We start from the raw sequence: 13,458 nt of genomic DNA, 5'->3' as shown, positions 1-13,458 counted from the left end.
ATAAATTATACTCTGGGCTTGAATGTGTAAAAGTACATATGACTAGAAAATAAGAAAAGAGTAGAATCCAATTCCATTGTGTAAACTCTGACTGGAGGGGAAGAGGCAGCGCTCAGACTCAGGTGGACTGCACCGGTCAGAGCCTGCAGGCCGGCCCGCAGGACAAGGCCTGGATTCTGCGGACAGTGGGCGGCTGGCCTTTGTTTTCCTTTTCACGAGCTGCATCAGCACATTCTCTCCCCATCACTCCCACTCCTGGGGGGAAGGGGGGCGCTGGGTCAGGCATTTTGTTTTCTGCATGTTCCCACGGGAGGCAGTGGGAGAGGTTTTGCCCTTTTTTCAATTTAAAAAAAAAAAAAAGGAAAGAAATTCTTCAAATACTCAAACTTCCAAGACACAGTGACAATTAAAGAAGCAGACGTGTCTCATGAAAAAGCTCCAGATTCCAGGGTGTAGGGACATGAGCAAACCTACACCTTTACTCACAACTCAAAGAGCCGCGTCTGAGGAAGAACGAAACAGGGAGGGGATACAGAAATTCAGTGGTGGTAGCTTTGATTCCTGCTACACAGTGAGCCTCCAACTTAAAACCAAACACATCTCTAGCTACTTTGAATACAGAATCCAAGAAAAGCCATCATAATCAGGATTCATATGCCTGATAACAAGATTCTGCCAATGTCTAAACCAAACTCTCAATAATTCTATACATTTTACTTGGAAGAACACGCCTTAATTACTCTTTCTGGCAACTCGCTTAAGTGGAATCACAAGCAAACACACACACACACCCTCGCCCCAGCTCCCAACCATTCAACTTCTGATAAATCAAAAAGTTTATAAATGTGTCTTCCTCATTCGAGAAACCCAAAGAATTGCCAGAGAACAGTTAACAGATACAAGCAAGTGTGCTATATTTAGGCTAGTTTAAAAGTAAACAGTTCAGAGCACTCTAATTGTTCCGAAAGCCTTGTAGTATAATGAAGACTTCATCAACCTCCTCTTGATCCCCGGGCAGTGGTACCCCAGGGACAGAGAGCAAATGAAATTCAATTAGGATTCCACCTCTACTCCTGGGCTGGGGCCAGAGAGGTGAGGAGGCCCATCTCTTAAATAACAAGAGTACAGGCACAGGGTAGTTGAAGTAATTATTCTATGGGTATTTGCACTTCCTGTTTATTCGGCTAAAATTAGAAAGAGACACTCCAAGCATCTCTGCTGGTCTTGTCCTGCGTTCTCTCTGGCCGAGCCAGCTTCCTCGGGAAGGACAGGCGTCCACAGGGCACAGAGAGACGAGCTTCCCTAACACTGGCTGGGTCTGTCGCCCAAATATGCAAACAGGACTCCCGATTCTGCCTCTGACTTCTTTATTCTCTTACTAAAATGGGCCAAGCATGAAAGTGAAAGGCATAATAACATCTGTTATTTAACCCAGGGAAAACCCCACAGCTTTTAACAGTAGCCCAGCCTGGACAGAGGGCTCAGAAGTCTAGTAAATGCAGAAGAGCCTGTAGAAGTGAAGCCAAAGGGGTGGTCCTCTGCCCCTCGGGCAAAAACACCACCCAGCGTCCTCAGGAAAAGTCCCCTGACTGGTTCCGGGCCTGTTGTCTGAGCTCCCAAACGCTGACTGCAACAGTGTCCTTACCCCAGTGCCCAGAACCCTCAGCCATCTCACAGTGCTTGGGAATGCCTTCTTGGGGTAGCATTTTTAAAGGCATAAAGTAAAATACATGGGACTACGGAGGAAATGATCACTTTGAAGACAACTATCAAAATATTAAAGCAATTATGTACACAATATCCATAAGGGAATTGGTCCAGGATTCCCCCGCCCTCGATATAAAAATCCATGGATACTCAAGTCCCTTATATAAAATGGTTTAGTGTTTGCATATATCCTACGGACATCCTCCCATACACTTTAAATCACCTCTAGATTACTTATAATACCTAACACAATTTAAATGCTATATAAATAATTTAAATGCTATATAATGCTGTATTGTTTAGGGAATGACAAGGGAAAGTCTGCACGTGTTTAGTATAGATACAACCATTGTAGGAGGCCTCACTGTGTAGCACATCAGCAAAAAATAAAACATTTCCCCCCAAATATTTCCGATCTGTAGTTGGTTGAACCCATGGATGTGGAACCCACAGACATGGAGGGCTGACTGTATGTGATTTCTCACTAACACATTAAATAACAATCTGTACCATTGTTTTAAATAATGACTAACTATCAATGATATTCAAGATATCTGGCTACAACTAACACAATATGAACACGTCTGTGATTTCTATTGGCGGGTCCTGCTGATCCTGTGCAGGGACACTGACGGCTGTGAACATGGGGACATCTTCCTGTGTCAGCCGGAAAACACCCTGAGGTGGGTGCCTCAGCTGAGGACAGGGGGGCTCGCTGGTCACAGCCAGGGAGCAGGTGCCGGAGGGGCAGTCTCAGGTGCTCCGAGCTCCTGCTGCCACATGACAGAGAAAGGGGCAGGGGCTGCAGGTGACAGGCTCACGCTGAGAACAAGAGGGATCGGAACCGTAAGCCAGCTCGTTCATCTCTGGGCTATTTCTCTGCTGCCACAGGAAGGAGGAAAAGTAAATAATGAAGACAGGATGCAAGACCTCGGCCCTGCGGAGAGGAAAAGCCTGGAAGTTAATGCAGCCCCAGCTGCACACACAGACCCGGAGCTTCCCGTGTCTCAGCGTCGGGGAATCAAGAGCGAGGGTGCCAGGTGTCATGAGGACCGGCCTCGTAAAGGGCAGACAGTGCCTCTGTCCTGCTCCAAGCCCAGCCCATACACAGTGGTACAGAGACGCGTTCCCTTCCCACAGATGACAAAGCCCGCGTCCCCTGCAGTCCACGTGGCGCCTCACACCCACTGCTCACCTCCCACACCAGTGAGCCGACAGCACGACCTCTGCGGGCAGAGCTGTGGGACAAGCCAGCCCTGAGAGCAGCGAGCAACCACAGCAGAGAGAGCCGACGGGCAGGCGGGCGCCTAAGGTAGAGCGTTTGGGACCAGGCCCTCCTGAGATGGGCGCGCGAACACCTGCCCACGTGATGTGCAGTGGGGGCCGCAGGGGCAGGGGGGATGCAGCAGCCACAGCAAAGCCAGGGCCTGCAGAGGCAGAAGAGGGTCCTACGCCTCAGCCACTCCCCCAGGCCACCTGAGGAAGTGACAGCTGTGTTGATGTCTGGAACGCAGAGGTGGAGCTTTCTGATCTTGTGCCAGAAAAAAGTCCAGAGTGAGGTCAGCGGTCTCCTGGTGCTCCCTCTCCACATGCATTCCCTCCGTCACTACAAACAGGATGTGACAGCTCATTCCCGGAGCACTGACCACTGGCCAGGGTGCTCTGAGCTGTGCACATGCTGCCGCTCACCTCAGGACAACTGCGCGGGAGAGCAGCACCTGCTGCACCGAGCCCCAGGCCCCGTGTTCCCGAGGGCCTCCCCTGCACTCGTGGCTGTGGCTGCTACTTTAGTGGGTGTTTAGGCTCTGCCCCCATCCAGAGACCAGGACCCGTCCCCTCCTGCTAAGATCAAAGTCACAGTAGCATGGGCTGCAGGTCTTCCCGAGGCCTCTGTTCTTTAAGGGCACCCAGTGCTCACATGTGACAGAAGGTGTCCTCGGAGAAGGGGGACAGTCATGACCAAGTCAACCATAAAACGCCGTTTTCCCATTTCCCGGAAAATCAAGTGTCACCTCAGGGGGTTCTTTCCGTCAGTACGGTTGACCCTTGAACAACCTGTGTGGGTCCACTTACACGTGGACGGCCTTCAATAAACACCTGCTCTGTTTCTGATCTGTGGCTAGGAGTTCGAGGATGCAGAGGGCTGACCGTATTCACTGATCTAGGCTGTCCTATAGAGGGGACTTGAGCATCCCCGGATTCTGGTACCAGCAGGGGGTCCTGGAATGGATCCCCTGTAAGTGCCCAGGGACAGCAGCACTCTATGGAGTCAAAAGTTATACGTGGATTTTTGAGTGCAAGGTGGTTGGCACCCCTAACCCCCATGTTGTTCAAAGGTATATAATTTTGAAATGTTAACGCTCTCCCAAACTTAGCGAAAGAGAAAACAAATAAAAAATGTGGCTCTGATGTTGTCACAGCAAAACTAGGTCTTCAGAGCTCAAGTTAACCAAAGTAACAATTTAAAACTAACATCTTTTTCCAACCCCAAAAACACAGTGGAAAACATACTGGCAACCTTAAATTTCATTCTTGGGTTACTGACTAAGGCCTTTTCGTTACTGAATTAACTTGCTTCCAGTTAAAATACTGAAAGTATCAATATTACTTTTTTCCTCAGTATTTAAAAATCAGAAGTCAACACTACAGTGGAAAATACCGTTTAGATATTTTTAAGCCTTTCTAATAAAGTAATGTTGACCAAACAAATGTTAATTCCTTTCATCTCTTACCACTGGCGAGAAAACAAAATCTCAGGCTTTGTCATGACAGACAAAACTGAGGACTGTACTCATCTCTGAGATGAGTGCCGAGCCAGGGAAGCAGTACCTCGTTTCTGGATGAAGACCCTGAGCAGGGGATTTGCGCTCGAGACCGCCTTGCAGAAGTTGTCATCGTTGTTGATGGGCAGCAGGTCGCCGTGCACATCTGCGTAGCCGATGGTCACTTCGGTGTTGGCGATGTGGTGGGTGTGCACAACCAGCTGGTAGAAATCCTCAAACTTCCCAGGCTTTTGGCGGTCTAAGGAGAACCTTCGGAACTCAGCCCCAAACTACAATGCAAGATACGGGTGTAAATGAACAACAGGGAAAGGGCACCAAAGATTAATAAGTGTTTACTGAGCTTCTACAAGGCCTGGGACACAGTGGCAATCAGGGCCCCTGTCCTCAGAGAGCTTACATGAGCCCACGAGGGAGCAGCTGACTCAACAAGTCCTGAGAGCAGGACAGGCGCCATGCTCAGGCTGTACGGGGAAAGCAGTATCAAAATTAACTATAAGCACAGCCGACGAAATAAAACGCCTATTTCATTCCTCACGGGGTCTGAGGCCCAGGACCACACCAGCACGGCCCTGAGCAGCTCAGACACTCGGAGGCAGGGGAGGCAAGTGCAGCTGACACTTCTGGACTTTTTCCTACGGGCACAGGAAGCCCTGGAACAATTTTAATTTTAAGCAAGGATTTAATATAATTTGCATTTAAAAAACAAAAACAAGTAGCTGTACTTCAAAAGGATCAGAAGTGGAAGCAAAATAGAAAAGAAGAAAGAAAGAAAGAAAGAAAGAAAGAAAGAAAGAAAGAAAGAAAGAAAGAAAGAAAGAGAGAGCGGGGGGAGGGAGGGAGACAGGTGGGGGGCCTGGTAAAAACGACGATTCACAAATCTCGGGGAGACAGAGAGCATAGGCTCTGGAACTGGCCACAGAGATGGAGCAGGTGTCTCTTAAAAAAAAAAAAAAAAAAAAAAAAAAAAGGCCCTGGCCTGGCCAGGTGGCTCAATTGGTTGGAGTATCAACCCGTACACCAAAAGGTTGTGGGCTTGAATCCAAGTCAGGGCACATACCTGGGTTGTGGGCTCAAACCCCAGTTGGGGCACATAGGGAGACAACTGATCGATATTTCTCTCTGACTTCAATGTTCCTCTTCTTTCTCTCTCTCTCTCTCTCTTTCTCTCTCTCTCCCTGAAAAATCAATAAAAAACATACCCTCGGGTGAAGATTAAAAAAACACTCTTCCTGCTCTGGGAATTGCCCAGGCCCCTCTTTCCTGGCCTCCCAGCCCTGGCCTGGCTCAGATACCCACAGAGTTGCCTGCAGAGCTCTGGGCCACCTGCCTGGAGAGGACCCCAGGTCACCTCCCACCGGGTGAACTGTCCAGGGACCCAAAGACACCGCCTGTTTGTTTGGAGTGAGGGTTCTGGCTGTTGTTCCTCACTTGGCAACAGGGACCTTCCTGCATCAGGCAGGACAGATTCTGTGCTCTTCAATAAAACTGCACACAGACTATACTGGTTCCAAAATACACAAAAATGAAATGCCTAACGTTTACACAAAAGCCAGTCGCCATATCCTCTGGACATGATGTCAAGAGCAAACCCACTCCAACCATACAGGTCTGCACGTTTCTCAAATCTGGGCAGGCATCGGCCACCGAGATGCCCAAGTTCTAGAAGTGGCAGCTCTAGAATTTGCATTTTTACACGTTCCCAGGAGAAGCAGATGCTGCTGGGACCGCACACATAAAACCACTGGTTTTAAGGGAATTAGTCTCCAGACGTCAACTTCCACAGATCTCGGAGAACCGTCTCCTGAGGCATTTCCCTTTAAAAAGCAAAGGAAAACAAATCTCACCCATCCTGCACTGCCGCAGGAATAAGAAAACTTCAAGGCACACAGCTGTGGGACAATCCAAAGCACTGGTTTGGGAAAAGCTGTCTTCAATGGCTGAGTTAGGGAAGAAAGGCTCTGAACTCAGCAGGGCCTGGAAGGGGCCAGGGGAGGGCTGGGGCCGGTGCCCAGAGCAGAGCAAACCTAAAGCCCCCCCATTACTTACAGATAAGCAATAATTTTCTTCTCAATATTTACTAGTATTCTAAGAATACACCATTGGCAGGCCCACACATGGGCTATAAAACTTTTTAAAACAGAAGAGATCAAGCCTACCACATAGGTTTAATGTGATTTTTTTCAGATTTGGTTAGTCGATCACATCACATATGCTTACTTCAATATCAACCATCCTTTCCCATCTCATATATCTAATATACTAGAGGTCCGATGCACAAAATTCATGCAAGGGGCTTGGCCCTTGCAGCCCCGGCTGCCTCACGGCCCCACCCTCCGCCCATTGGTCGTTCCAGAAGGTCATTCTGGAAGTCGCCATATCCTCTGGACATGATGTCAATAGCAAACCCACTCCAACCATACAGGCCTGCACATGTTAAGGTTCCACCGTCTGGTCTAATTAGCATATTAGCTCTTTATTATATAGGATGCTAATTTCCTGAGCAATTAGTTTTTGATCAGTATACACCATCTTCACCATTCTTCTATCTCATTTTTTCACAAAATATATAAAATGACTTTAATCATGTCTAATAAGACTAGTAAGAGTATTTCTGACTTCTATAAATAAATCTGAGTTAAATATTCCCCCAAACTGGGCACAACATGCTCATTTTCGCTTAGGGACTCAGGCCCGCCCTCATTCCTCTCACGCCTCCTAGATTTATGCCCCATCCTGCAATTTAAGTAATGAGAAACAGCAGCCATTAAATAACTTATTCTGCAATGTTTCAGTCTAACTGCATTTGGCACTTGATCTAAGATGCACCTCAATTTGTTTCTCAGTTCTTTTAATAATTTTCCTCAAAATATGTTTTAACATGTTAAGGTTTAATTTTTTTTAATTTAAGTATAGTTGGTATACAAACTTATATTGGCTACATTAGTTTCAGCTATACCATATAGTGATTTTATAAAAAATATTTTTTTATTGATTTCAGAGAATAAGAGAGAGGGAGAGAGAGATAGAAACATTAATGATGAGAGAGAATCACTGATCAGCGGCTTCCTGCATGCCCCCCACTGGGGATTGAGCCTGTAAGCCGTAAGCCACGCATGTGCTCTGACCAGGGGTCGGACCGTGACCTCTGGTTCACAGGTTGATGCTCAACCACTGAACCATGCCGGCCGGGCTACAATATACTGATTTGAAATGATAATGAATTCAGATGTTTCCCTGACAGAAGCAGGTCTGATTTGTGTTTGGTCATGAGGCCCTATGGTGAACATGCTTCATATGCTGCATGAGCTCCAAAGTCTGGAAAAAGAGGTGTGAAATGTGATAGGATCAAAGCATTTTTCCCAATATTTTTATTGTGGCAAAATACACATAACAAAATTTACCATCTTCATCATTCTTTTATTTCATTTTTTATTTTTCAGTATCAGGTAACACACAATATTACATTCGTTTTAGGTGTAGAATAGCGTGGTTAGACAATGATACACTTTAAAAAGTGATTCCCCCAGGTAAGTCTGGTGCTCACCTGGCACCATATATAGTTATTACAATATTATGGACTCTATTCCTTCTGCTGTACTTTACCCCTCATGACTATTTTGTAACTGCCAACTTGTACTTAATCCCTTCACCTTTTTCACTCAGTCCCCCAAAGTCCCCCTATTTGGCAACTGTCAAAATGGTCTTTGTGTCTATGAGTTTGTTTGTTTTATTTTGTTTTTTAGATTCCAGTTATAAGTGAAATCACATGGTATATTTCTTTCTCTGTCTGACCTATTTCATTCTTTCCTATGGCCTTGTAATATTCCATTGCATATATATTCCACTGCTTCTTTATTCTTTCATCTATCGATAGACACTTAGGTTGCTTCCATATCTTGATTATTGTATATTAAATGTTGTTCTGCCGAAACCGGTTTGGCTCAGTGGATAGAGCGTCAGCCTGTGGACTGAAAGGTCCCAGGTTCGATTCCGGTCAAGGGCATGTACCTGGGTTGCGGGCACATCCCCAGTGGGAGATGTGCAGGAGGCAGCTGATCGATGTTTCTCTCTCATCGATGTTTCTAACTCTCTATCCCTCTCCCTTCCTCTCTGTAAAAAATCAATAAAATATATTTTTTTAAAAAAATGTTGTTCTTTTTAGTCTGTTTTAAAGCCTATTTTGTCCGATATAAAAGTATTGCTACCCCATCTTTTTTTATGTCTATATTTGCATAAAATATGTTTTCCATCCCTTTACTTTCAGTCTCTGTGTGTCTTTAGATCTGAAGTGGGTTTCTTGTAGACAGCATATGTAAGGGTCTTGTTTTGTTATCCATTCAGCCACCCTATGTCTTTTTTATTTTTATTGATTTCAGAGAGGAAGGGAGAGGGAGAGAGAGATAGAAACATCAATGATGAGAGAGAATCATTGATCAGCTGCCTCCTGCATGCCCCTCATTGGGGATCAAGCCCACAACTCAGGCACATGCCCTTGACTGGAATCGAACCCGGGACCCTTCAGTCTGCAGGCCGACGCTTTATCCACTGAGCCAAACCGGTTAGGGCAAGATGGGATTATTTGTGTATTTGATCACTAATATGGATCATAATTGTTATGGGTTTAAACACAGCCAGTATGTATCAATACATTTGTTTATAATAACCAAAAATTTATTTTTCACTTTTTGGATGATGCCATGGGAACCAATCCATTATTTTGAAAACTGGTTAAAAAAAAAAAAATCAAGCACTTTTTCATTCATTACCAGGAAATTCACAGAGGTACTCCTTATTTCCCAGAGCTTGCAGACAAATAAACTGTCATTCTATTATTATTTTGATGATATTTATTGTATTTCATAGCTGAACCCAACTATTTTTCCTACAGCAGAATAGTAAAAGCAGGGGGAGGGGGGCTATCTCATAAAATTAAAAAACATCATCTCAAAGACAAAGGAGGCCAATAATGAAAGTGAATCAACTTGTAAATGTGATTCATTTATATTCCCCTTAAAAAATATTAAATAAGTAATAATAATATGATCATTATACTGTAATTAGAAAAGAAAGAGTCTACCTACCTACCTACCCACTTATCGCATTTCATGTTGTAGTTAAGAAGGGGAGGCTCCTGCAAGTGCTATTGGAGTAAATAATACCAGCTGCTACAAAAGGCATGTGCTACCGAGTAAACTATGTGACTGATAAGCTTCTTTGTCAAAGAGCAAGACCCTTCTCCTTGGTCAAGAAGCAAGGAGACAAAAGGGGGTAGAAACCCAAGATGATGGCCAAGAGCTTGGGAAGCGCAGCGTATTTGCTGTTTTAAGACATCAACTCAAAGCACCTCTGGAACAGTGGAGTAATAATCTGCAAAGCCCACTCCTAAAGCCATCAGACCACGGGCGAAAAGGGTCAAAATAAATTTTTTGAGAATTGTAGAGTTTAACAAAGGCTTTCAACAATCCAAGGAGGGTTTATTCTGAATCTCAGAGCAGCAATCTGTGTGGTTTTAACTTCCTGTCTCCCTCTCCTCAGCTTTGAAAACCAGCAGCCTAACAGCCTGAGGGGGGCACAACCGGTTTGCTGCCCCCCAAAACCCCTCACCCACAGAACTGTCACTGCTAGACCACCCTAGGGAGCCCTACTCACAGGGGAAAGCATTTGTTAGAACAATCAGCAGCAATTGTTTAATGATAAAAGTTATATTTTAAATGAAATTTTTACAACATGCTGGAAACTGTATACTTTGTAACTATATTTAATATGAGAAAATTAGATCCAACTTCCAAACACATTATAATCTGTATAGAGGTAATTCTCAAAAATCTTTTAGGGGGGCTGTGATGTTTGAAGACTTTAGGGTATAGGAATCACTCTGAAAGTACCTGCGGTAAGGTGCCAGCTGAAGCAAACAAGAACTGGACAAGCACAATAAAAAGGAATGCTGGGGATTCACACCTCTTAGGATGACAACTATACACACACACACACATGCACACACACGCACACACACCAAAAAGCAAGTGTTGGTGAGCATATGGAGAAATTAGAACCCTTTTGCACTGTTGATGAGAATGTAAAATGGCACATCTACTGTAGAACTTACTATGGAGGTTCCTCAAAAAATTAAAAATAGAATTATCCTTTGACACGGCAATTTCACTTCTGACTATATATCCAGGAAAACAGAAGGCAGGGTCTCAAAAAAGCCATTTGTACAACCATGTAGATTAATTATTCACAATAGCTAAAATGCAGATACAACTCAACTGTCCATCGACAGATGACTGGACAAGCAAAGTGTGGTCCATCCATGCAAGGGAATATTATTCAGCCTTAAAAGGAAGGAGATTCAGGCTTATGCTACAACTTTATGATCCCACTTATATTTGAGGTACTTAATGAGTCGTCAAAATCATAGAGACAGAGAGTGGAACGGTGGCTGCCAGGGGCTGGGAGGAGGGGCAATGGGAAGCTGTTGCTTCACGGGTACAGGGTTTCACTATATAAGTCAGAAAGAGTGTGGAGACAGATGGTGGTGATGGCTGCCCAACAATGCAAATGTATCTAACAACACCGAACTGTACACTTAAAAATTGTTAAGATGCCGAAACCGGTTTGGCTCAGAGGATAGAGCGTCGGCCTGCGGACTGAAAGGTCCCAGGTTCGATTCCGGTCAAGGGCATGTACCTTGGCTGCGGGCACATCCCCAGTAGGAGATGTGCAGGAGGCAGCTGATCGATGTTTCTCTCTCATCGATGTTTCTAACTCTCTATCTCTCTCCCTTCCTCTCTGTAAAAAATCAATAAAATATATTTTTAAAAAAATAGTTAAGATGGTAACTTTGGTTATGTGTACTTTACTCTAATAAAAAAAAAAGAGGGGAAAAAGAGATGCTAGGCAATGAGACGTCCACGGGCAGCTTTGAAAAGCTCTGGTATATTCTTAGAGATCTGGAAGGCCACCCGCGTGTACAGGGCTGTGTGCAGGTCAGGAAAGTCCTGAAAAGCCTGTAATCCCTCACATCTGGCTGACCTTGGCATTCTGTGCAATCAGGACGTGGAGACTAAAGGTGTGAAGTGCTGGAGGGCTGAAGATGTGCCCCAACACGTACAGGGAGCCCCTGAGCAAAGGCAGAAAGGCTGACTGCTCAAATCACTTACAGACCTCTCTGTCCAATCATCAGCTGAACCTAGCTAACCAAGCAGAGACATGAGTGGTCACACTCCCCACGGTGATCACCGATTCAACTCAACCATATTAAAATCTTAGCTGCTTTTTTGCAGATATTGACCACCTGTTCCTAAAATTTAAATATAAATGCAAGCGACCCCAGAAATCCAAAAGATTCTGGAAGAACAGAGTTGGAGAACGCACACTTTTCAATTTCAGAACTCACAGTGAAGGGCTGGCATAAAAATAGACATACAATCAATAGAATAGGATCAGGAGTCCAGAAAAGAACAACCTTACATTTGCGATCAATTGACTTTTGATAAGAATGCCAGGAAAATTCAACGGTGGAAAAGAACAGTCTTTTCAACAGATGGTGCTGGCTTGATACCCACATGCAAACAATGAGGTTGGATGCCTTATTCATATCATAAGCAAAAATTAACTCAGATTGGAAATAGACCTAATGTGAAAATTGAATTTATAAAACTTTTAGAAGACATAGGATAAAACTTTCATTACTTGGGTTAGGCAATGATTCTTTGATAGGATTCTTTGGCAATGCGTTGGGAAGAGTGGAGGAATCTGAACTCTCAGACGCAGCTGGTAAGAATGTAAAACAGTGGAGCTGCTTTGGCAATCAGTTTGGCAGCTCCAAAAAATATTGTATATAGTGCCCAGAAATTTCACTCCTAGGTGTACACCCAGGAGTAAGGAACACATATGTCCACACAAAACCTGTACATGAATGTTCACAGCAGCATTATTTACAAAAGCCAAGAGTGGAAACAACCAAATGTCCATCACTGACATTGGATAAACAAAATGTCGTCTATCCTTTTCTGTTTTTTAATCCTCACACAAGGATGTGCTTTTTAAATTGATTTGAGAGAAAGAGAAAGAGAAATAGCGATGTGAGAGAGAAACATCGATCAGTTGCCTCCTTTACAAGCCCTGACCAGGGATCAAACCTGCAACCGAGGTATGTGCCCTGACCGGGAATTGAACCTGAGACCTTTTGGTGTATGGAACGATGCTCCAAACAAATGAGCCTCCTGGCCAGGGCTGGTCTATCCTTATAACTGCATATTATTCGGCCACAAAAAGGAATGAAGTACTGACATACGCTAAGGGAAAGACATTACGTTAAATGAAAGATGCCAGACACAAAGACCACATATTGTGTGATTCCATTTATACTAAATGCACAGAATAGGCAAATGCATAGAGAAAGTAGACTAGTGGTTGCCAGGGATTGGGGGTCGGGAGGTAGTGAGAATAATTGCTAATGGGTATGGGGTGAAGAAATGTTCTAAAATTAGATAGTGGTCATGACTGCCCAACTCTAAATGTACTAAAAACTACCCGATTTACACTTAAAAGGTGTGGTTTTTATTTCATGTGAATTATAGCTTCTAGAGCTATTTTTAAAATATTACACCTTAAAGAATCGTTTTTAAAAAAAACAGCCAGCTGAAGGCTGATTGAAGGGCACATCCAGAAACATGGAAACCACAGAAGGTCTGCTTTCTCCAGACAGACGGGAACCCCAAGGGACCAGGGGTCCAACCACCTGCTGCCAGCGCTCAGCAGTTTGGAAGATAAAGACCTAAGAGCTGGGGGAAGGCCCCCAGTGATGCCGGGCCCTGCAGGGGAGAAGCAAGAGATGATACTCGTCCAAGCTGGCAGGGCCAGCTTTTCCAGTTCCAATGGGTCCCACAAAGTTGAACTGGGAAGGAGGACGGAGGGCAGGACTCTGAACAGGACAGAACTTGCCATCTCTCACCCGCCCCTC

The 13,458-nt window shown here is 44.7% G+C and overlaps 1 protein-coding gene across 1 annotated transcript in view; it reads right to left on the bottom strand.

Annotated features, from left to right (window-relative positions):
• Positions 1-13,458, bottom strand: part of PARD6G (par-6 family cell polarity regulator gamma) — a 66,410-nt gene that overhangs the window by 35,440 nt on the left and 17,512 nt on the right. Inside the window, exon 2 of the mRNA XM_070420517.1 lies at positions 4,537-4,759. Coding sequence (XP_070276618.1) covers positions 4,537-4,759 — 223 coding nt within the window. The remainder of the gene's footprint in view (positions 1-4,536; positions 4,760-13,458) is intronic.

Source organism: Myotis yumanensis, unplaced genomic scaffold, assembly GCF_028538775.1.
Source record: "Myotis yumanensis isolate MYYU_CA2020_CCGP unplaced genomic scaffold, mMyoYum1.0.hap1 SCAF_7, whole genome shotgun sequence".
NCBI classification, from domain to species: Eukaryota; Metazoa; Chordata; class Mammalia; order Chiroptera; family Vespertilionidae; genus Myotis; species Myotis yumanensis.
The sequence above is the reverse complement of the archived record's forward strand: the minus strand, read 5'-3'. Positions and strand labels throughout refer to the sequence as shown.